General features: G+C 39.5%; 1 protein-coding gene across 2 annotated transcripts in view; it reads right to left on the bottom strand.

The window, feature by feature from the left end:
• Positions 1 to 17,854, bottom strand: part of rabgap1l (RAB GTPase activating protein 1-like) — a 128,311-nt gene extending 110,457 nt beyond the window's left edge. For both annotated transcript variants that reach the window (XM_030434353.1, XM_030434354.1), the window contains exons 1-9: positions 17,723 to 17,854; positions 11,242 to 11,470; positions 10,810 to 10,957; positions 9,271 to 9,475; positions 7,577 to 7,751; positions 6,505 to 6,662; positions 5,784 to 5,894; positions 2,553 to 2,619; positions 2,141 to 2,243 (exon numbers count right to left, since the gene is read on the bottom strand). In XM_030434353.1, the coding sequence (XP_030290213.1) occupies positions 2,141 to 2,243; positions 2,553 to 2,619; positions 5,784 to 5,894; positions 6,505 to 6,662; positions 7,577 to 7,751; positions 9,271 to 9,475; positions 10,810 to 10,957; positions 11,242 to 11,379 (1,105 nt within the window). In that variant the 5' untranslated portion in view covers positions 11,380 to 11,470; positions 17,723 to 17,854. The remainder of the gene's footprint in view (positions 1 to 2,140; positions 2,244 to 2,552; positions 2,620 to 5,783; positions 5,895 to 6,504; positions 6,663 to 7,576; positions 7,752 to 9,270; positions 9,476 to 10,809; positions 10,958 to 11,241; positions 11,471 to 17,722) is intronic.
• Between the last annotated feature and the right edge of the window lie 493 nt (positions 17,855 to 18,347).

Raw genomic sequence — 18,347 nt, 5'->3', positions numbered from 1 at the left:
TTAACAAAATAAATTGCTCAGCGAGAAACTGTGCAACAAGAATTTTGACCCTGAGCAGTGAACCCAGAGGGACGTCAACTGTTTCATAACTTCTGCTTTGAAAGTCACCACCAACATCACAACAAAATGCACGGTAATGTACTAGAACAAGTCACTTTCAAGTACTGGCATGAACTGACATTTTTCTTTTGTAATTAATTCAACAGTAAGTGTAATTTGACAATGTATCAACTCCTTCTGATCACTTCTGACTTGTGCCTGCCAGTAAGGATGTGGATGGATTCACGTGAAAGTGTGTGTGTGTGTGTGTAAGTGTGTGTGTGTGTGTGTGTGTGTGTGCGCGCTAGCTAGCTAGTCAAACACTATACTACCGCCTACAAGGTAGACAGCTTTGACAGCTCTGCCATCCACCTTCAAGTCAAACTCTCAGAGCCTTCAGGTCAGCAAGTTGCCAAGTAGTCCAATTTGTTAGCTGTAAAGGATTTGGTGTGGCAAGCTCTCAGCCTGAAGCCTGGATAGACTATTTGGGCTCCGATCTGAACACATGTAAATGCTTCCCTTTCAAAAAGACAACACTGGTCTCAACTCTTCAACTCCAATAAGCTTATACGAGGACACTCAGATTTTTTAATACACACATACATTTCAAGCAGCAATTAAAATAGTACCTTTTCTGTTTGTTCTTGATATTCTGTGTACGTTTTATATTTTATTCATGCATACTTAATTCATTATGCATTCTAGATTTTAACAGTCATCAAATTATGACCAAATGAATAAAGCTTTACTCTTCGTCTAATGAATAATAATATATATTAAATGTCCACAATGTTTTTCATCCAACAGTATATACAGTGCGCACAAAAGGGCACAACAAGGGGCCATCATGAAACCCTGTAAGCCCTATGGTTGTTTCCATCATGGCCTGTGTTATCAACTATGTTATGACAAGCATCATCATGAAAATAGAGAACCAATAAGAGGAACAAAGACTATGAGACCTGCATAACTAAGAACACAAGACAGGACTGCAAAATAAACTGCATAAAAATAATTTAATCAAAACACTGCTTTTAATTACTGGACCACAGCTTTGTTGGCTGACATGATTTGTTCATGTTGCAATGCATGAAAACATGCAGAGCTTTGACAAACAATGGGTCACAGGGCCAGGTGCGAGTGTATGTTATGATGGAGAATCGATGAAGGCAATTATCACATTCAACCTCCAGTGCAAGCACTGCAGAATTCCCAGACGTGACCTTCAGCCTTGTGCAGTCCCACATCGCATATGTGACAATAATGTATGGACATAATTATATGTGTGTGAACAACCAGTAACCAGGCACTGGTGGGTGGGTTCTGTTTAACACACATCATAAATGCAGCCAAAATATGCACTTACTCAAAAACAACAACATTTTATCAGCAGGGAACCATCATGTACACCAGTATTATTAACTTGCAAAGCAGCTGGACTCGCAAGATCATGTAATCATCTGATCTTACAAATCTATCAACAAGCGCTTTGCTTCCTTTGAGGAACTACTTGCAGCTACATGCATGGTTAAGGTGTGATGACCTCTAGAGAAGTGACTGTTTTATAAACAACACTTGAGTCTCATCATGAGATAAACACATATGTTGTTATATCAGTTATATTACAACTGGAAAGTTTATTTAATTGAAAGAAAAGTAAAGAACAGTAGTGAAGGCTTTTTTCAATGAAAAATATGTATATCCTGACTGATTTCAGTAAAAGTTGATTTTCCAACTACCTCTGCTGGTATTACCGCGCTCTCCTACTCTGGCCAGACTGGTTCTTCAAATTACCTGCCAAGTAAAGTGCCTGCCTACCCTTTTGAGTCTCTAGCGATGCCTTCCTACATGGTTCTGTGTAGCTAACCATCTGATGCATCAGGTTAAGAGAATTAGCAGAGAACTAACGTTTAACTCAGCATCAAAACCTCTTACCAATCTGTCTTTATGCATGGTTGTGACTTAATTTCTAGGTATCAAATCTATCAAGTTGCGAGCCTACCTGGATATGCAGATGCAGACTTTTTTCAACACTACTTTGACTAGAGATAAAATTGGAACCTGTGTGGTTTAACAGTTTGGGGACAATAACTGGCCTTACCTTTAGGTGTGTCTTCATTCAGTGGCTGGAAGGCTGCCAGGTTTGGGTTCCATGTTCCTGTGATCACATAGGCCTTCCCATCTGAGCTCTTTCCCATCGACTCCTGTGTAGGTATTAATGTACTGCTTACATACTTTTAAAAATCTTGTTTTTTAAATTAAAAATGTTGTTAAATTTCTTGGGTTGTGTAAAATTCAGAATATTGAATTTAAATACAGATGGAACATGTCGAAAAAGTACGCAAAATCAGTTTCCATATATAAAGTGGGAAAGGAAAATTGAGATAAACAAGGATAAAGTAGAATACTTGTGCCAATTAGTTCTGTTAACTCTAGATATGCTAAATCAGTCTTAATAAAAAACAAAAGGCTGCTATCTGTTATTTGATGAGGCTAGGGTGTGTTCTGCTCACCATGTCTAGTAGATGCATGTCGCTATTGCAGACTTTCTGTCCTGGACTCAGCAGCATCCCAAAACACCTAGAAGGAAGAACACACATGAGGTGAAACAACAAATCGATAATCACTAATTCCACTGCAGTGTTACAGTCTGCATTCACCGGCAGAGTGAGTCAAATGAGTTGGGAAGAAAAGGAATCTGGAATATGGAATCAACTCAAATTGCCAGATTACTCTCAAAAGTAATGTAATCTTTTTGCCTCATAATTTTTCAGAGCATTAGGCTGACACTCTAAAAAACACTTCAAGAGCCAGTTTATCACATTGGTCTGATTTAAATTTAAGTAAATAACAAATAGTAATGTAAAAAAATAAATACATTTTAAGGTGGCTAAAGCAATAATCAACAGTTAGTCCAAAAGTCCTCCATCAAATCTACAGAATTTTAAATCAGTGTGGCTTATGTTGTTTCCAGTTCATCGGACAAAGCCAACATAATCACTTGTCTTAATAAAGTCGTCTAAGCTTTAGGTTGGAGGTGCCACCTAGTGGTCAGCACAGGTCTCTTGGTTTATATCTCTATAAAAGCAAATAACCTCTGTCTGTGTGTGTGTGTGTGTGTGTGTGTGTGTGTGTGTGTGTGTGTGTGTGTATTCCTCAAATATCTCTGCAGATCAGGACCACACTAACCTGAGACTTTCAACATGGCTGCTGCTTGGTTCAAGGGTGTGCTATTTCGCATTTGTTTGGACTGCAATGATACCGTTAATAAATTATTTCATAAATGCTTTACAAATTCCAGGAGCATGTCCCCCGGAGCCACTACAGTCACGTGCGCACCAAAGCCAATCACTGCACACCGTGGCCACGCGCGCACCAGAGCCAATCACTGCAGAGCCCACCGCGACCCCCCACCTTCAGAAACAAGTGGATTTATACCTGCAGCGGCGCAACCTGGACCGGGATTTTGCCGGCGGTTCGGTCCGTTCTGTTCTGTGCATCTAAACTGACTGTTGTGGATTAATGAGATTAAACGAGTCCGGACCGAGTCTGTTCGGGTCTGAGGAGATCCGGAGACGCACGGACAACAAAGTGGAATCGGAATCTGTGGATGTTCGTGTGTAGCTAGCAGCTAGCTAGCAGCTAGCCGCTAGCCGCTAGCTACACGGCCCACCTCCCTAAGCGATGGACCGGAAGCATCGGCACGTCCAAAACCGGACCTAGGGTAGATAATGTCCGCCACGCTTTTTCGCGAACATTGCCGTCACGTTTGCTTTGTTTCTGGTGCAGGAAGAAACGGTAAAAACGGGCTTTTGTCACGAAAGTGTCCAAGCAGCAAGTTTGGTTGTTGAGGAACAGGAAGTTGTGGGAGGGACCTAGGCAGATGATTGACATGCAACGACGGTCGGTGTGTGTGAGAGTTGAGAGATTTGTGACATTTAGCGTGTTTGGAGTGTGTAGTTAGTGTGTTGTGTAGTGTTTGGTGTAGTGTGTTTAGTGAGTAGTGGAGTCGTTGTTTTGTTTAATGAGGAGAAGCTGAATGTGGAGCAGGCAGTCCAGCTCTTCATTCAGCTGGAAGGAGCACAGGCAGACCTGAGCATTGCCTGCATTTAAATGTAAATAGTTACATATAACTTTGTAAATGTTTTAAATGTATGCACACATTTAGATAAACAACAATTTATATTTGCATTATAAGTAAAAAAAAAAATAAAAATGGTTTGTTAAACATATTTGTGGTTTTCACAGTGAAAAAATCTAACTTTTTCTACTCAGATTTCATGTTTTTTTTTGTGATTTTAGGTCCATTGTGTTAATACAGTATGTCAAAATAAAAAAAATAACTGTACAGTCACACATGTGAGGTTGTGCTGAAAATAATGACACCAAGTAAATAGCTTTTAAGATGAAATATAATGGCAAAATCAAAAATAGTCAAAAACAGCCAATTATACCCTGGATATATCAGATTTCACAACAAACCTAAATATCCCTGACACCCCACCTTCAAACACAGCCTCATTGGGCCATCCATGAAAAAGCTCCTTAACCTCCCACTTTTTTATAGGAATACACTTTTCTTACGGGCACTGCACTAGTAAGAGTACATTTACAATCAACCTAGCACTAACCCAGGATGGGTCACATTGAGTTTAAAAAGGTATGGGTCAAGTGTCTTGCAAAAGAGGCATCTTAACAGGATTTGAAAGTGTGAACAAAATTAGGTAAAATACTTTTTGAGCTCAAAGCAAGGCATCATTTATCTGCAAAATAAGCAAATAAGCTGAATTATAACAAAATATATTGTGCTGCATCCACAGACCTCATAATGTAACCATATTTCAAAAAATTTCACCATTAAGTCTGTGGCAATTACTAAAAGTTATGTCAGTTAAGTTAAGTGTTGTCATGGACTGAACACCTTAGACAGGCTCAGTTCTGAGCACAATAGAAGTTTCCACTCACACTTAGAACAAAGGAGAGGGCAGGTATCTGTCTCTCAATGGGAGGGGAGGGAGTGAAGAAGAAGAGGGGGAGTGATGATGATGACCTAGTTCTTTGGTGCTGCCTTGCTGCTCAAGCATATTAAAATATAAAAATGCGAGAGACTGCAGGAAGTTGAAATTGATTTAAGTACACCAGTTTTCCTCTTTTGGGGTGTTATTTATATTATGCTGTAGAAGGGTGGCTTTTTTGTTGTTATTGTTTTCTCTGCAGTATTTTGACCACTTAGTTTGTGCACTGTCTAGAAAGGCATTGTATAATTTACCATAATGCAGTTTATAGCAATAGATTCTGTACGCTGTGTGCATACCCAGCATGTATAGAGCTGTGTTTTAGAGCTCAACATCATTACCTCCTTTAGTTCAACTTATTTGTCCTGGGGAGACATCTGCCTTCCAAACTCTGGTGGTGCAGCACCAAGATAGTGGAAAAGGCAAGCGTCTTTTCAAAGTATATCAGGTGAAGCAAATCATGTAGAAAATCAAACCCCGAAAAAAGTAGAATAAGCGGAAGGGAGAATAGAAATGCAGATATTTGAGGGACGGAAATTCCATACTTTTGAAAGCCAACTCCAAGACTGACTGAATGATCTTAAACTACACGGTAGATGAGATGAAATAATCTTATAAGGAATAAATGCAGTATCAGACCTCATTGCAACCCCAAGCCCAAGAAGAGCATTACTAGGACCTTGTATAATGCATAATATGCATAATGATACAATTTACAGTGATCCTCACCTCTCAATGCCAAGCTCCTTGTTGCACATTTGTTGAACTGAAACCACAACCTTCTTCTGAATGCTCTGTCTCAGCTTGAAGTAGAACTTATCTCTGTCCTTAGGCACTGGACTGAGGAGAGGAAGAGGAGAGAGGAAGAGTTATTACACATTATCAGAGGGATGTGATTCCATTTTAAATCTGAATACTGTCATAGTGAGATTCTTTTATGTATTTTAATGGTATTTTGAACATATGAATTTGTTTTATGCTACTGCTCTCTCTGTCATAGAGTCAATTTCTTTGCTAAAGAAACCCAGTTAAAATGAAGAACCTTCTCATAAGTCTTCCGAGTGTTTTATAAGTGACGTGCTTTTAGAACAGCTATTGTGCCACTTTGTTTTTCAGAAGGAGAACAGAAAACCATTCTCCAAAGCACTCCAAATATGATGGCTTGGGAGATAAAAAATTGTCTTACTGTGTCGATAAGCTTTATGCTGTTTATGAATGAACATTAACAGTGAGATTAAAACAGTACTTCGAGAGGACATGAAGCTCTCCATCTACCAACTTATCTGTCATATCAACAGTCCTGGGCTGATAAGAAACACACACAGTAATATCAAAGATATGAAGGTAACATTCTTCTTGTAAATGTATGGACCCATTGTACTCAGACACTACTGTATCATTTAACTGAAGTGTGTGTATCTGCGTGTGTTTGTACATGTGCACAAAGTACCTGTAGTTGCCCTTGCCATCGTCCTCTTTGATCTCAAGTGTGACTGTGAAAGTATAGAGGTCACTGTCAGGTGGACTGGACAGTGCCGTGTCCCTGATGTCTGCCGGCCGTGAAGAACGCCTGAAGGCTGTGGAGAAACTGTACAGGATACGACTGACCTGGACGGAAAAGGGAAAGAAAAACAGGAGCTTTATGGACATAAAGAGAAGAGCTCCGGAAAAATTTGGTTGCAGGACTCTTGAAGTCGTGGGCTGTGTCCACATCAATGAATGCACTTACTGTGGGCCACTTTGGATAAAAGTGGCAGCTAAGGAAATGTTATATAAATGTAATAGAATGTAATGCAATGTAATCTGGAGGTTGGATGGAGAAATTAATCAAATAAAATAGGAATAGACTAATTTAAGATCAAGCTAAAAAGATAAATAGAAACCATATACACAAAATATAAATGGCGGTAACATGGAAATAAAACTAGAATAATAAACCCAGGATTAGAATAGAGATTATGAAGAAAATATAACAGAAGACAACAGTGCCCTCAGCTTGTGTACCAGTGTTAGTACTAACTACAGTACTTCCTGCTCCAAACGGCTCTCAAAGATATAATATATACACTTCAACATTAAAATGTCTTTAAACAACTATACTTTTGTTGCATATTTTGGTTAATTGTATACTTCTATCGTCCATTAATATTTCCAACAATTTTCAAACCCAGGTAACAGTCAGGCCATTTGATTACCTGGAAGAAAGTTGTTAATATCAACGGTAAAGGTGGTAGTGTAACATGAAGACAATCACTCCTATGATCACAGGCTACTTCATAAGGTCATCAAACTACATCTTTTGTTTTCACTGTTTTCTTAGAGACTCCCAGTACAAGAAACAACTTATGCATATATTCATTATTTGCTATGTTTTAACATAAATGAAGAAAAGAAAGTCTTACAATTCACTGAACATCTGTAATCTTGTGAGATTATGGTCCACACAGTTTAGATCTAGTGTGAAAACCACGTTGAGCTGCAGTTTGTGATACTGTAATGTGCAGAACGTGGATGTAACTCACAGCCTCCTTGATGTGGCAGGAGAAGACGTGAATCTGGAAGTCTTCGGAGCTCCGGTAACTCTCGGTGAAGGAGAAGCAGTCACTTTCAACCGAACCCTCCTGTCCACGAGCACAGAACAGCACCTTGTAAATGGGAAATGAGGCGATCTCTGTACCTGAGGCCTGGTCCACGATCCTGCAGAGAGACATTTTATTTTATGTGTCAAAATTATTCTTTTGTTCCAGACTTAAAATCAGAATTAGTATCTTTTTAGCCAATATTGAATAATTAAATATATTATCATGTTAAATTTATTTCCTACAACACCTATTTCTATATAGAGCAGTCATCTTACATTTCGGACCTTAAAATAAGTTACATAGTTTACTAGTCTACATCTATAGATTAAATTAAACCTTTTATTCAGCCAAGCTGGTAGGAGGTAAGGCATCTATGTCATGAAAATTTTAACATTTTCTACATGCTCTGAAAAAAGCCATGTCTCATTTCCTCTGGTGTGTCTAAACATTTCATTTGACAGGTCATGACTCAGGACTGTTGAAAAGTTGGGCAACTCATGTGATCTTCACTTCATCTATAAATTAACTTGTTGCATACAGGCATCACATGTGATGTGTTTATTTGACAAGCATATCTCTTAGGATGATATTGTCTTGGTTGATCATCAAGTTTCTATTTACAGCTGCCTTAACCAAACAATTAGTGATGTAGTATGAGTCTTACCTTTTTGTGTGCCTCTAACACAGTTACAATATCACTGGTTTCTGTTTCCAGTGTTTCCCCTATATGCACTATATGCGGCGTACCGCCACTGCTGAAATATGACCGCTACTGCTGAAATATGAACGCTGCTGCTGAATTTTTTTTTTTTGTTTGTTTGTTTTATCGAGGAGAGAGGAGAGGTGGAGAGTGGGCTCAGTCTGGTCTCTTTAGAAAATAACATTATATCATTTTGCGCTATGGACGCTACACATCACACACCTGTTTGAAACGATTTATGAAAATAAAGTGGGCCACTTATAGAGACTATGAAGCCTGTAACGACATTTCTTACAGAAACTTTGCAAGCAGTCTCGTTCGCTACATACATATCATCCAGATTTACCGTTACCTGTTGATGCAGGTGATGTGCGTTTCAGTGTAGTTTTTCTAGTAGGAGGTTGGAAAATTCCTACTGTCTCGAACGCAGCATTACTATGCGCGAGGGCCACTGTGACGCAGGAAAGCTGTCATTCTCAAGTTACTGACAGATTACTTCACAGAGGCACAGACATTTTGGACTGTTCTAGTATTTGTGTTATGTGATTTTACTATATATGGTTGGTTGTTAATATATTTTTGTAAAATTATTGTCAATAATTGTTTTAAAGATTATACTTTTATTGTGTTCAATAAAAGTGTATTTTCCTAAAGTTTGAGACACCTCATATGTAAACTAGACAGACATTTCCCCTGCTCATTACTGTGCACAAATGTACTGTTATGCACTCAAGCCTAAAGAGCCCCTCTGGTGCCAGCAGACACATAGAAACCTCCCGGCAGGGTGCACTTTGCTTTTGCACGCGGGCAAACACTCACCTTCACTGCTCCATCCTAGGGGAAACACTGGTTTCATTAGTTTCAAAACATGCCCATCAGTCCACGACTACTGCATTACAATAGGCAACCCTTCCTGTTTCACTGTGTGGCTGACCTGACAGAGCCATCTGGTCCACAGGGGACATGCAGGGTGATCGGGATGGGGATAGCACTCTCAGCCCGCAGGGTGGCCATGGCCTTCTGTGCCTCTGCCTCATTGCGGGGGGCTTTGACCCAGGTGCAGCCCAGGTAGGACAGCTTGTTGAACTGGACACTGTCTTCCTCCAGAACTGTTGGACTAGATGGTGCTGGAATTGATTCTGTGGACAGACAACTGAAGAACTTAACATTTCCTGAATTTTCACATCTTGTAGCCTAACATCTCTACAACAGACTGAATTGAATGAATTTACTACTAATACTGAATTTAAGAGGAGAGAGGAACAGACGAGAACACAACGGAGGACGAGCAAAGATAAGCAGAAGGTGAGAAAGAACCGCACAGGAAGTTGCAGGGTCTTCTCTGTAATGAACTTTGACCGGGTACTTTCACACTTTGCAAACAGGAAGTACAACAATGAGAGCTGCAGCTGGACACTCACTGCTGACTTGTGCTAATTCTAACCATTTCCTGTAAGTTCACTCAGCATAAAGCAGCACAAAACACTGTCATCACTGAAGATGAGAAAAATTAAGCAACTGACAGTGAATAAATAAAGACATGCAAACCTGATGTACAACATCCAGTGCTAAATTTAAAAAAAAGGATGGTTGCTATACAAAAGTTCTGACACACCTTGGTTTCTTGCAATCTGTTTCGCTACAGACTCTATTATTAACAATATAGTTAAATCCACTGAAGGTCTGCAGAGCGAGACACAAGAAAATGCTTCCTTCCTCTTTGACACATGGTATCACTTTTATTCATTTCATGTTTCATTTCACCTGAAAATCAGAAGACTTACTGGAAATGTAACAGTGTCGCACACACACATCCTCCTCTGTACTACACATGAGTAGTGTTTGAAGGGTGGAAGCTGAAAGAGTGGAATTCAATCACACTCCAGAGAAACCCAGTAGATCTTTGTCAAAATATTTTACATTTTAAAAGCAAAACCAGGACATTAAACCAGGGGCCCCAGAACCTACAAGTTGAACCTGTTCGTTGTAACCATACCACTGAGCCTAACAGAGTCAGAGTTTATTGACCAATGTTAGCGTGTTGTTTTTGCACTGATGTTTGTCGAGCTGTCGGGACTAACCTGTCCTTGCTGATATACAAAGCAGCTAAGCCAACGTCAGAGTTCAGATAACAGCCTTGCCTTGACAAAAATGCACTTTTATTTGCAGTGTTTGTTTTCCATTACGGCACGAGCCTTTACTTTGGCTGAACTGGTCCATCAAGTATATCATATGCTGTGATTGTCAAGGCTCGCTGAAATATGACAAACTACATAGCTGACAGAGACACTGGTGCATTCTGGTTTGACTAGCTAAATCCAATAACATTTGGGAAATGTTAAGCTGCAACGTGTATCCTGCCAAGTAGGATGACTACTATGACTAATTTTGCTAAGTGGAAGAGACAGACAGATTGTTACTACCTCCATATAGACACAATGACTATAAATGGACCGAAAACAGGAGTCTTTACCAGCAGGTCCAGGCCCCAGGACTCGGGTCTCTGGGTCGCTGTGCTTCTCCATCTTTTCCACACTGCTCTTCTCCACCTTCACCTCATCATCATCGTCCAACACCTCCTCCATTGCTTTCTCTAGCTGCTCACTTCCATTCCAAGACATCTGAGGAAGAGAGAAAAAAGAGAGAGCAATGAGGGATGAGGACAAGGAGAGATGAAACAGGATGAAGATAAGGATACATAAAGATAGATAGACACAGTGGAGCTTCTTGGACTGAGTCTATCACCTTGTTTCTATTTGCAGTCGAGACACGTTCTTGAGTTGCAATTACACAACAAAATCCAGGCACAGACACATCCACTTACGATCTAATCTGCCACACTAGCTCTAACTAAAGACAGTTATACATTAGTTGAATTAATAGGTGGGTGATGGGTGAGGCTGACCTTAAGTCTTGGTTTGCCCCCAGAGCCTTGCGGTGATCCGGCAGCACTGGACTGAACCAGAACAAACTCCTCACTGGTGACGGTGGCCACCGACTCTGTAGAGCTGCTGACTTTTCCAAGTGAGGAGGTGTCATCCATGGCTGACTGGTTCACTCAGAGTTGGCTGGGGAGACCAGTGTTGTACTCTCCCCTTCCCTTTTGTGTTTGTCCAGCTCTGTAGGACGGCAGCCTGTATGTACAACAAATGGGTTTGTGTTGAATTAGGTGTTTGATAAGGTGTTTTCATTAAGCATTTTAGCAAACATAACAAAGCTATTTAACACTTATAAATATACTCTTATACCCAGACCACTGTTGTTTCGATTAGTAAAAATAGTTGAAATCTTTTGTTTATCTTCCCATAGATAAGACAGAGCACATGGTACTATGTCTCTTTTTTAAAAATGGCAGTCATAAGCAGTTTTAATTGGTTTATGATCACAATAATAACGCCCCCAGATGCTGATATAAGCGGTTCTTCGTTCTAGACCAGAAAAGTGTTTGTGCCACCCTAGAGCCGCTTTCCTCGCAGGGAAGCAATTTTTTAAATGACTAACTAATAAACAAATTAGGTAACACTTAAGGTACAGTGTGCAATGTTTTAACTGTTCAAGACAATGCCAGACTACAAATCCATTCTGTACTCTGACATGGCAAAGTCATGCCAAACATTACCTATAGGTCACATTTTAGGGTTGTGAATCCTGGCTGAAGTCATTCTAAGAATTTCATCATCTTTGAGTTAATGATACCACAATTTGTAAACCTCACCGCCATCTGATGTTGTGCAATTCCTCAAATTGTTTTCAGCGCCTAGGGTGTGATTAGTGCCTTTCAGATCACTCTGCCAGTGTGTCACAGTGTCTGACTCACCAAAGCTGGCAGCTGAATTTTTGGTTCTATCTTCATCATGCTTTTGATGCAGAACTTTGAACATTAAAAAATGCCATGTCTAGAATTCTGCATCTTCTACCAGAAGTTCAATTGACGTTGTTACATCTACCATTTTGTCATTTACGGGCATCTTGTATGTACTCCCCAAGTGCCCTTTTAGGAGCATTATCTGTGAAATGCTTTGTGATTGCTCTTGTTTTCTGTGACCACATTCAACTTAGCTAGCAATTACATTAGCTGTCTGTAGATGTATGATTACAAGCACAGCAGCAAAAGACAAGCCTGACAAAGTCTGTCGGCACATCTGTATCAGCCAGTTGTCTCTGCATGTTACATCCCGTTGGCTGCTGATGAGCAGGACTACACTACAGACAAACAGGTCCTCAAGCAAAGCAAGCTAAAGCCTGGCTGTAAGCAAGCTTTGATAGATAAAACAACACACATAATTAAGAGATCTTTTGGTAAGCGCTTTTAAGTACTGTTCAATTAAAGACATAAAAGGTTCTGTATACAAGCCAGTGATCAGTAAGAATTAAGTAAAGCTTGGCAGGCATATCCCACTAAATATAAATGTGCAGAGTTGGAGATAAAAATGAATGAGAGAAAACTAGATAGACAATTCTGATAATATAATTATAGTTAGTCGATGATACATTTATTTCTAGCTAAACTTTTAGCAAAATTGTTTAACTTTGTAAGAATCTGTTTTTCTCTGTTTTTCTCCGAATAGAGAAAATAAGCAGATTAATCTCTAATGGAAATAATGATTGCTTGCAGCCCTAGATGTGTCCATAGTGGACCAACTTTAACATCTTTAAATGATTGATTTTAATCAATTCTTTCTTCTTTTTTTTTAATATGACAATACTATTAATAAAATGTCTCAGTATACAGCTTTACTGAAGGTGTTGTAAAAAGGGATTTCTAACACAGTGGTAAATAAACCCAGTGAGATTATGTATACTTTTCTTTCAACACAAGCAGCCACCGAACAGCTTTATGACGATGCTGTGGAGGAGCACAGATACATTCAACACACACACACACACACACACACACACACACACACCGAACACACATATGCACGTGCGCGCGCATACACACACACACACACAGTAAACACACATAGTTGAGAACAAATGCATGACGGGCTCATTCATTCAGATACACAGTGACTTGATTACATGCATACAAAAGGCATTCATACACACTAAACGCTGGCAAACGCACACAGACATACAGGAAAGAAAGCAACAAGGTCATGTGCTCCAATCACACTTATTCAATTACACAGAGCTGCATGAAGCTGAAAAGTGCATACAACAGGGGAAGTTGGGTAAAGTATTTGGTAAACACACTGCAGCCATGTCTAACTAGCTATTAATTATAATTACTTAATGTTGACTCTGCAAGTACAGAACATCCCATAATCTCCCTCTTACACAAACAAAGAGATTTCATTATGAAATAGTATTTTATGTAAGAAAAATGTCAACTTAAACTGCATGTGATAAAGTGTATTTTCTACGAGCAATACAAAATAAGAAACAAACAAACAGACATTAGCTAAGGCATTCTATCACAATAAAAAAATAAGTGACTCCATCAAAAAACAAATTTTTGTGACATCTGTGGGTTGCCATTTGTTCATTTCAAACCCAGTTATTACATATAAATAACAACATTTATTGGAATTACACTGTGTCGAACCACTCTAACTTCTAATCTTGCTTCCCTTATGTGGCCTGACAGTCACTTCCTCTCTGACCGTAACTCAACTGTAGCTACAGCAGCAATTTTGCACCCAGTCATTAACGGCCTGCCCCTCCAGTACAATCCCAGCAGCTATCCTTGCTACCCAACCACTGCCTGTATGGAAACTGTGAGTGCCCAGCGGTGTAGACAGGCTGAACACCACCCACAGGCACTGGGTTTACCAGACGCATTACGTCTGTGAGGGTGTGCGCTGCTGTTACATCAATGTCAACAGACACACATTAATACAATAATCCTGTCATAGGAGTCAGAGCAGTAATCTTAATTAGTTGAAACAACCCAAAGTCTATCATCTTGTTTTTGATTTAATTTTTTTATGCTGTAAAAGAGGCATTAATAAAAAAAATCCATACAGAAAACGATGATGTTTCAGCAGTGTTTCCTTTTGACCACTGATTCTTTAACAACTGATAAGCAATGGCATCTGGCTGGGTGTCTTCTCTCTGGGAGCAGACAATGATGGCTAGATGTCTGATTCGTACCTCAGTCTAACTCCATCTGCTTTATGACTCGAGCTAAAGTCAGTTGATTTATTGATTTGTCGATCAAAAGATTTAAGTTGTCAACTGTTTTGATAACCAATGAATATTTTTCGTAACTGTTCAAGCAAAAATGTCAAACATTTGTTGGTTACAGCTTCTTAAATACAAGAGTTGCAGCTTTTCTTTGTCAGTTATGACTGTAAATGAAGACTCTCAGGGGTTTTTGATTATTGGTTGGACGAACAAAGTAATTTGAAGACATCACTTTGGGCTCTGGGAAATTGTCATGAGCATTTGAAAGACAATACAAATAACCAATTATTTGTGAAAAATGTGATGCAAACTATTTTTATGATCGCTTCATCATTCATGACATCTTTCAAGCAAAAGCGTTAAACCTTTTCTGGTTCCAGGTTCTCAAATGTAAGAATAGGCTAATTTCCTTGTCATTTATGATGGTAAATGATGGTCTTTAGGTTTCAGTTACACTGGGCTCTGGAAAATTGTGACGAGCATTGTACAGAATGTCTTGATATTTTAGTATCTGAACACTAAACAGATTAATGTGAAAATAATCAACTGATTAGTGACAATAACTATGATCGATAGTTGCGGCGCTATTTATGACATGACTGGCCTTCCTGTAAGAAACACAGCTAAGGCTGCCCAACCTGCTAACTGCATCTTTCCTGTATCTTATTCACTGTCTGACTAGCACACTAAACAGACCAGTCAATGCAGCATGGAAAACCTGTTCAATGAGTATTAACTATAATAACACTGTTAGGGTTAGGCCTGGTCTCATTTGACCAACTCTTTAAAACATTATCAACTAGACAACTATCGGTTTTTTTCAGCTTGTCACTGTACACGATGTCTTACTGTGAGGCAATCAAATCACAGTTTACAAAACAGGCTAATTACTGGCAATTTCCTAATGGTGTATTTGGTGTCTGGATGATTGAGTATACTGGGATTAGGTTGTGACATTAGCCACATCAGGGTTGGGAGTTCATTTCTCTGTATGTGACAATGGTCTTGGAACAGCAACGACTAATTCAAAGAAAGTTTGCTGCCAAAAATGCTGGTTATCAATCAACAGTTTGTCATTTTTCAAGCAAGAATGACAACAATGTGCTGTATTCCAGCTTCTGAAATGTTCAGATTGGCTGCTTTTTCTGTCATTTATTTTATTTTGGACTGTTTGTTTGATAAAAGGAGTAATTTCAAGAAATTAATCAGTGATTAAATACTTATTAGTTGCAGGCCTTTTTCCCAACATTACTAGTGTGAATGTAGCTAGTTAAAGTTCTGCCTCTTTTGCGACTAAAACCCTTTTCTGAGACTTTTCTATGCAGAGAGTGTGTGCTGTCAGACGTCACCGGGTCACTTCCCATCAGGTCTAATGCTAAAGCCATCTGAGTTATTTTCATAGTCAAATATGGTCTCATCTGTTTTTGTCTGGTTATAGAACAACAGATTCAAATGTGTGACTGTAACAGTGAAGAAAGTACACTGTTGCGACAGCCTGTTTAACAAACTGTACAACACAGCAAAAACAGACATGCAAGACTATAAACTATTCATTGCTGTAAATCTGATGAATCCATGCCATGTGAATTGTAAGCTTATTCATCCTGATATACTTGTTGGTTTTCTGGCTGGCTGTGTATCCTACCTATTATTAAAGTAGCTCCTTCATGACACAGAAACACCTCTCCGTCAAGACACAACAAAAGGCCACTTTGGTTTTGTGCCAATACCAAAGCCTGGCCTACATCAGACGCCTGTTTATTCCTGTTCATCCAAACAGCCAAAACCTACTGCCAGCCATCAAGCTCCATATATTAACTGTTCATATTATTACCAGTATTTCTCTATGTCATTTTACACAGCATCAGTTTAGGACTGCATTTAACCTTATTGACCATTAGTCATATGTCTATACAATCTGTCAAGAAAGTGACAGATATTCATTCCAGTTTTTCACAGTCTTGAAAACGCTAACAGTCCAAAAACTAAAAGATGTTAAGTTTACAATAGAATAAAACTGCAGAGTATCTTCAGATATGAAGGGCTAAAAACAGGAATTATTCGGATTCACTTTTCTCACAGTATACCAGTGATCGCACCCCAAATCACTCTCAGACATTATCCAATTCAAGGTCAAAAACACAGATATATATGTCATGCTTCAGTCATGGTTCATGAATTTGAAGTCACAAGTCTCTTCTTCAGGTTGGAAGCAAGAACACTGACTGTAGTGATGTTATCCAGAGAAAGATCCAGGAGCTGATCCACAGACAGTGAAACAAATGCTGTGACACCATGACTGAGGTATGGGTACATTTTCTACCAAACAGCTGTAAGTCAGCTGCAGTCATATTAAACTTGATAGAGTGGAATATGTCCAACAGAAGACACTAATGCTCAGCTTCAAAAAGACACCTGATGGCTTCATTACCTCAGATACTGATGATCTGAGGTAACGAATCTCCTGCTGATGATCTCCTCAGCAGAGGAGACAGTTGATAGTGCTTGTGATAATGCCTTAATGGTCCAACACTCTCAATACAATGCTGCTCTATTCTCTGTTAGGTTCGATTTTCACATTAATTACTGCAGTAAAACAGTCATTGCTGCTCCCACTGGTGTCTGCAGGCCTGGATGGAGACACATCACAGTCTTAACAGCAGCAGCGGGCTAGCTTGGTATGGCAGCCTCTATTTAACCAGCTCCTTAGCCGTCATATAGTAAGTTAAATAAAATTAGCCAGGTGTTATGTCTGAAAGGGCTTCTTTTTTTTTTTTTTACAGAAACACATAAACAGCAGACTCGTAGAACGGCTAGTCTCCTCTCACATCAGCTAGCTAATGCCAACAACACAGAGAGAAAGACAGGCATGACAAAATTAGCTAACGGCAAAACTACTTGTCAGTCACCACAGCATTTTCATCACTGCGGATATAACAACATTGTCAGTCACAAGCAACACCCGCAGACCAGGTGCTAGCTGTCGGAACAGATGAGTGCAGGCTAAACAGGAAGTACCTATGTGTGCCAGGCTAGTGCGGTGAGCTAACTAAGGCTAAGTTTGGCTAACGCTAACCAGCCCGAAGTCCAAAACAGTTGGACCACTATTTGAAGGAGCGACCTCTCTCAGCAACACCCCGCCCGGCTCCGGAGCAAAATGACAGGAGCGAAGAAGGAAAGGCACATTTCTCTTCTCAACGAGTGCAAACATTATTCTGAAATGCTCATAAATGTTGAAAAAAGAGCTGTCAACTTACTTGTTTAGACCGTTGTGGAGTTGCTCGCTAGCTGTCAGAAGAGTTGCAACGAAGATCGTATATGTTTAATCAGATGAATCACTCGGGAGTTTAGTGACACGCCTTCCGGTTTGGAATGTTAGAGTTAAAGTCACGCATGCGCAGTAGTCCTGCAAATCTACTAGCTCGCATTTTCTCAACCACTGGACAATAATTTCTGTTTCGGAATTTGGCATTTTTACTAGTTGAGATTTGCCTTATCGGTGTATAGTTATGCACACATACATTCAGATTTTGAACCATATGCGGATTAAGTTTTAGTTTGAAAGTATCAAAACTTATGAAAGCTATCAAGGGTCATGTTTTACCTAAAGGGGGATTCTGACAGGAAGATAAATGAATGCTTTGTTCTGAAAAAATGAATTTCAGCACATGGTGGTGGTTGTTTGCCACATGACAATCATTAGCTATGGATCAAAGTTCATGCTGTCTCCAGAGTTCATGAGCATGGTTTGCTTTCTGAATTCTGAATTCAAACTGAAATAAATATGAGGACAGTTATGGGTGGGGAGTATTTTAAATTAAAGGCATAATGTGTGTGTGTGTGTGTGTGTGTGTGTGTGTGTGTGTGTGTGTGTGAGTGTGT

The sequence above is a fragment of the Sparus aurata genome, chromosome 11 (assembly GCF_900880675.1).
Source record: "Sparus aurata chromosome 11, fSpaAur1.1, whole genome shotgun sequence".
Classification (NCBI taxonomy): Eukaryota; Metazoa; Chordata; class Actinopteri; order Spariformes; family Sparidae; genus Sparus; species Sparus aurata.
Note: the sequence above shows the minus strand (reverse complement) of the source record. Positions and strands in the feature narration are given on the sequence as shown.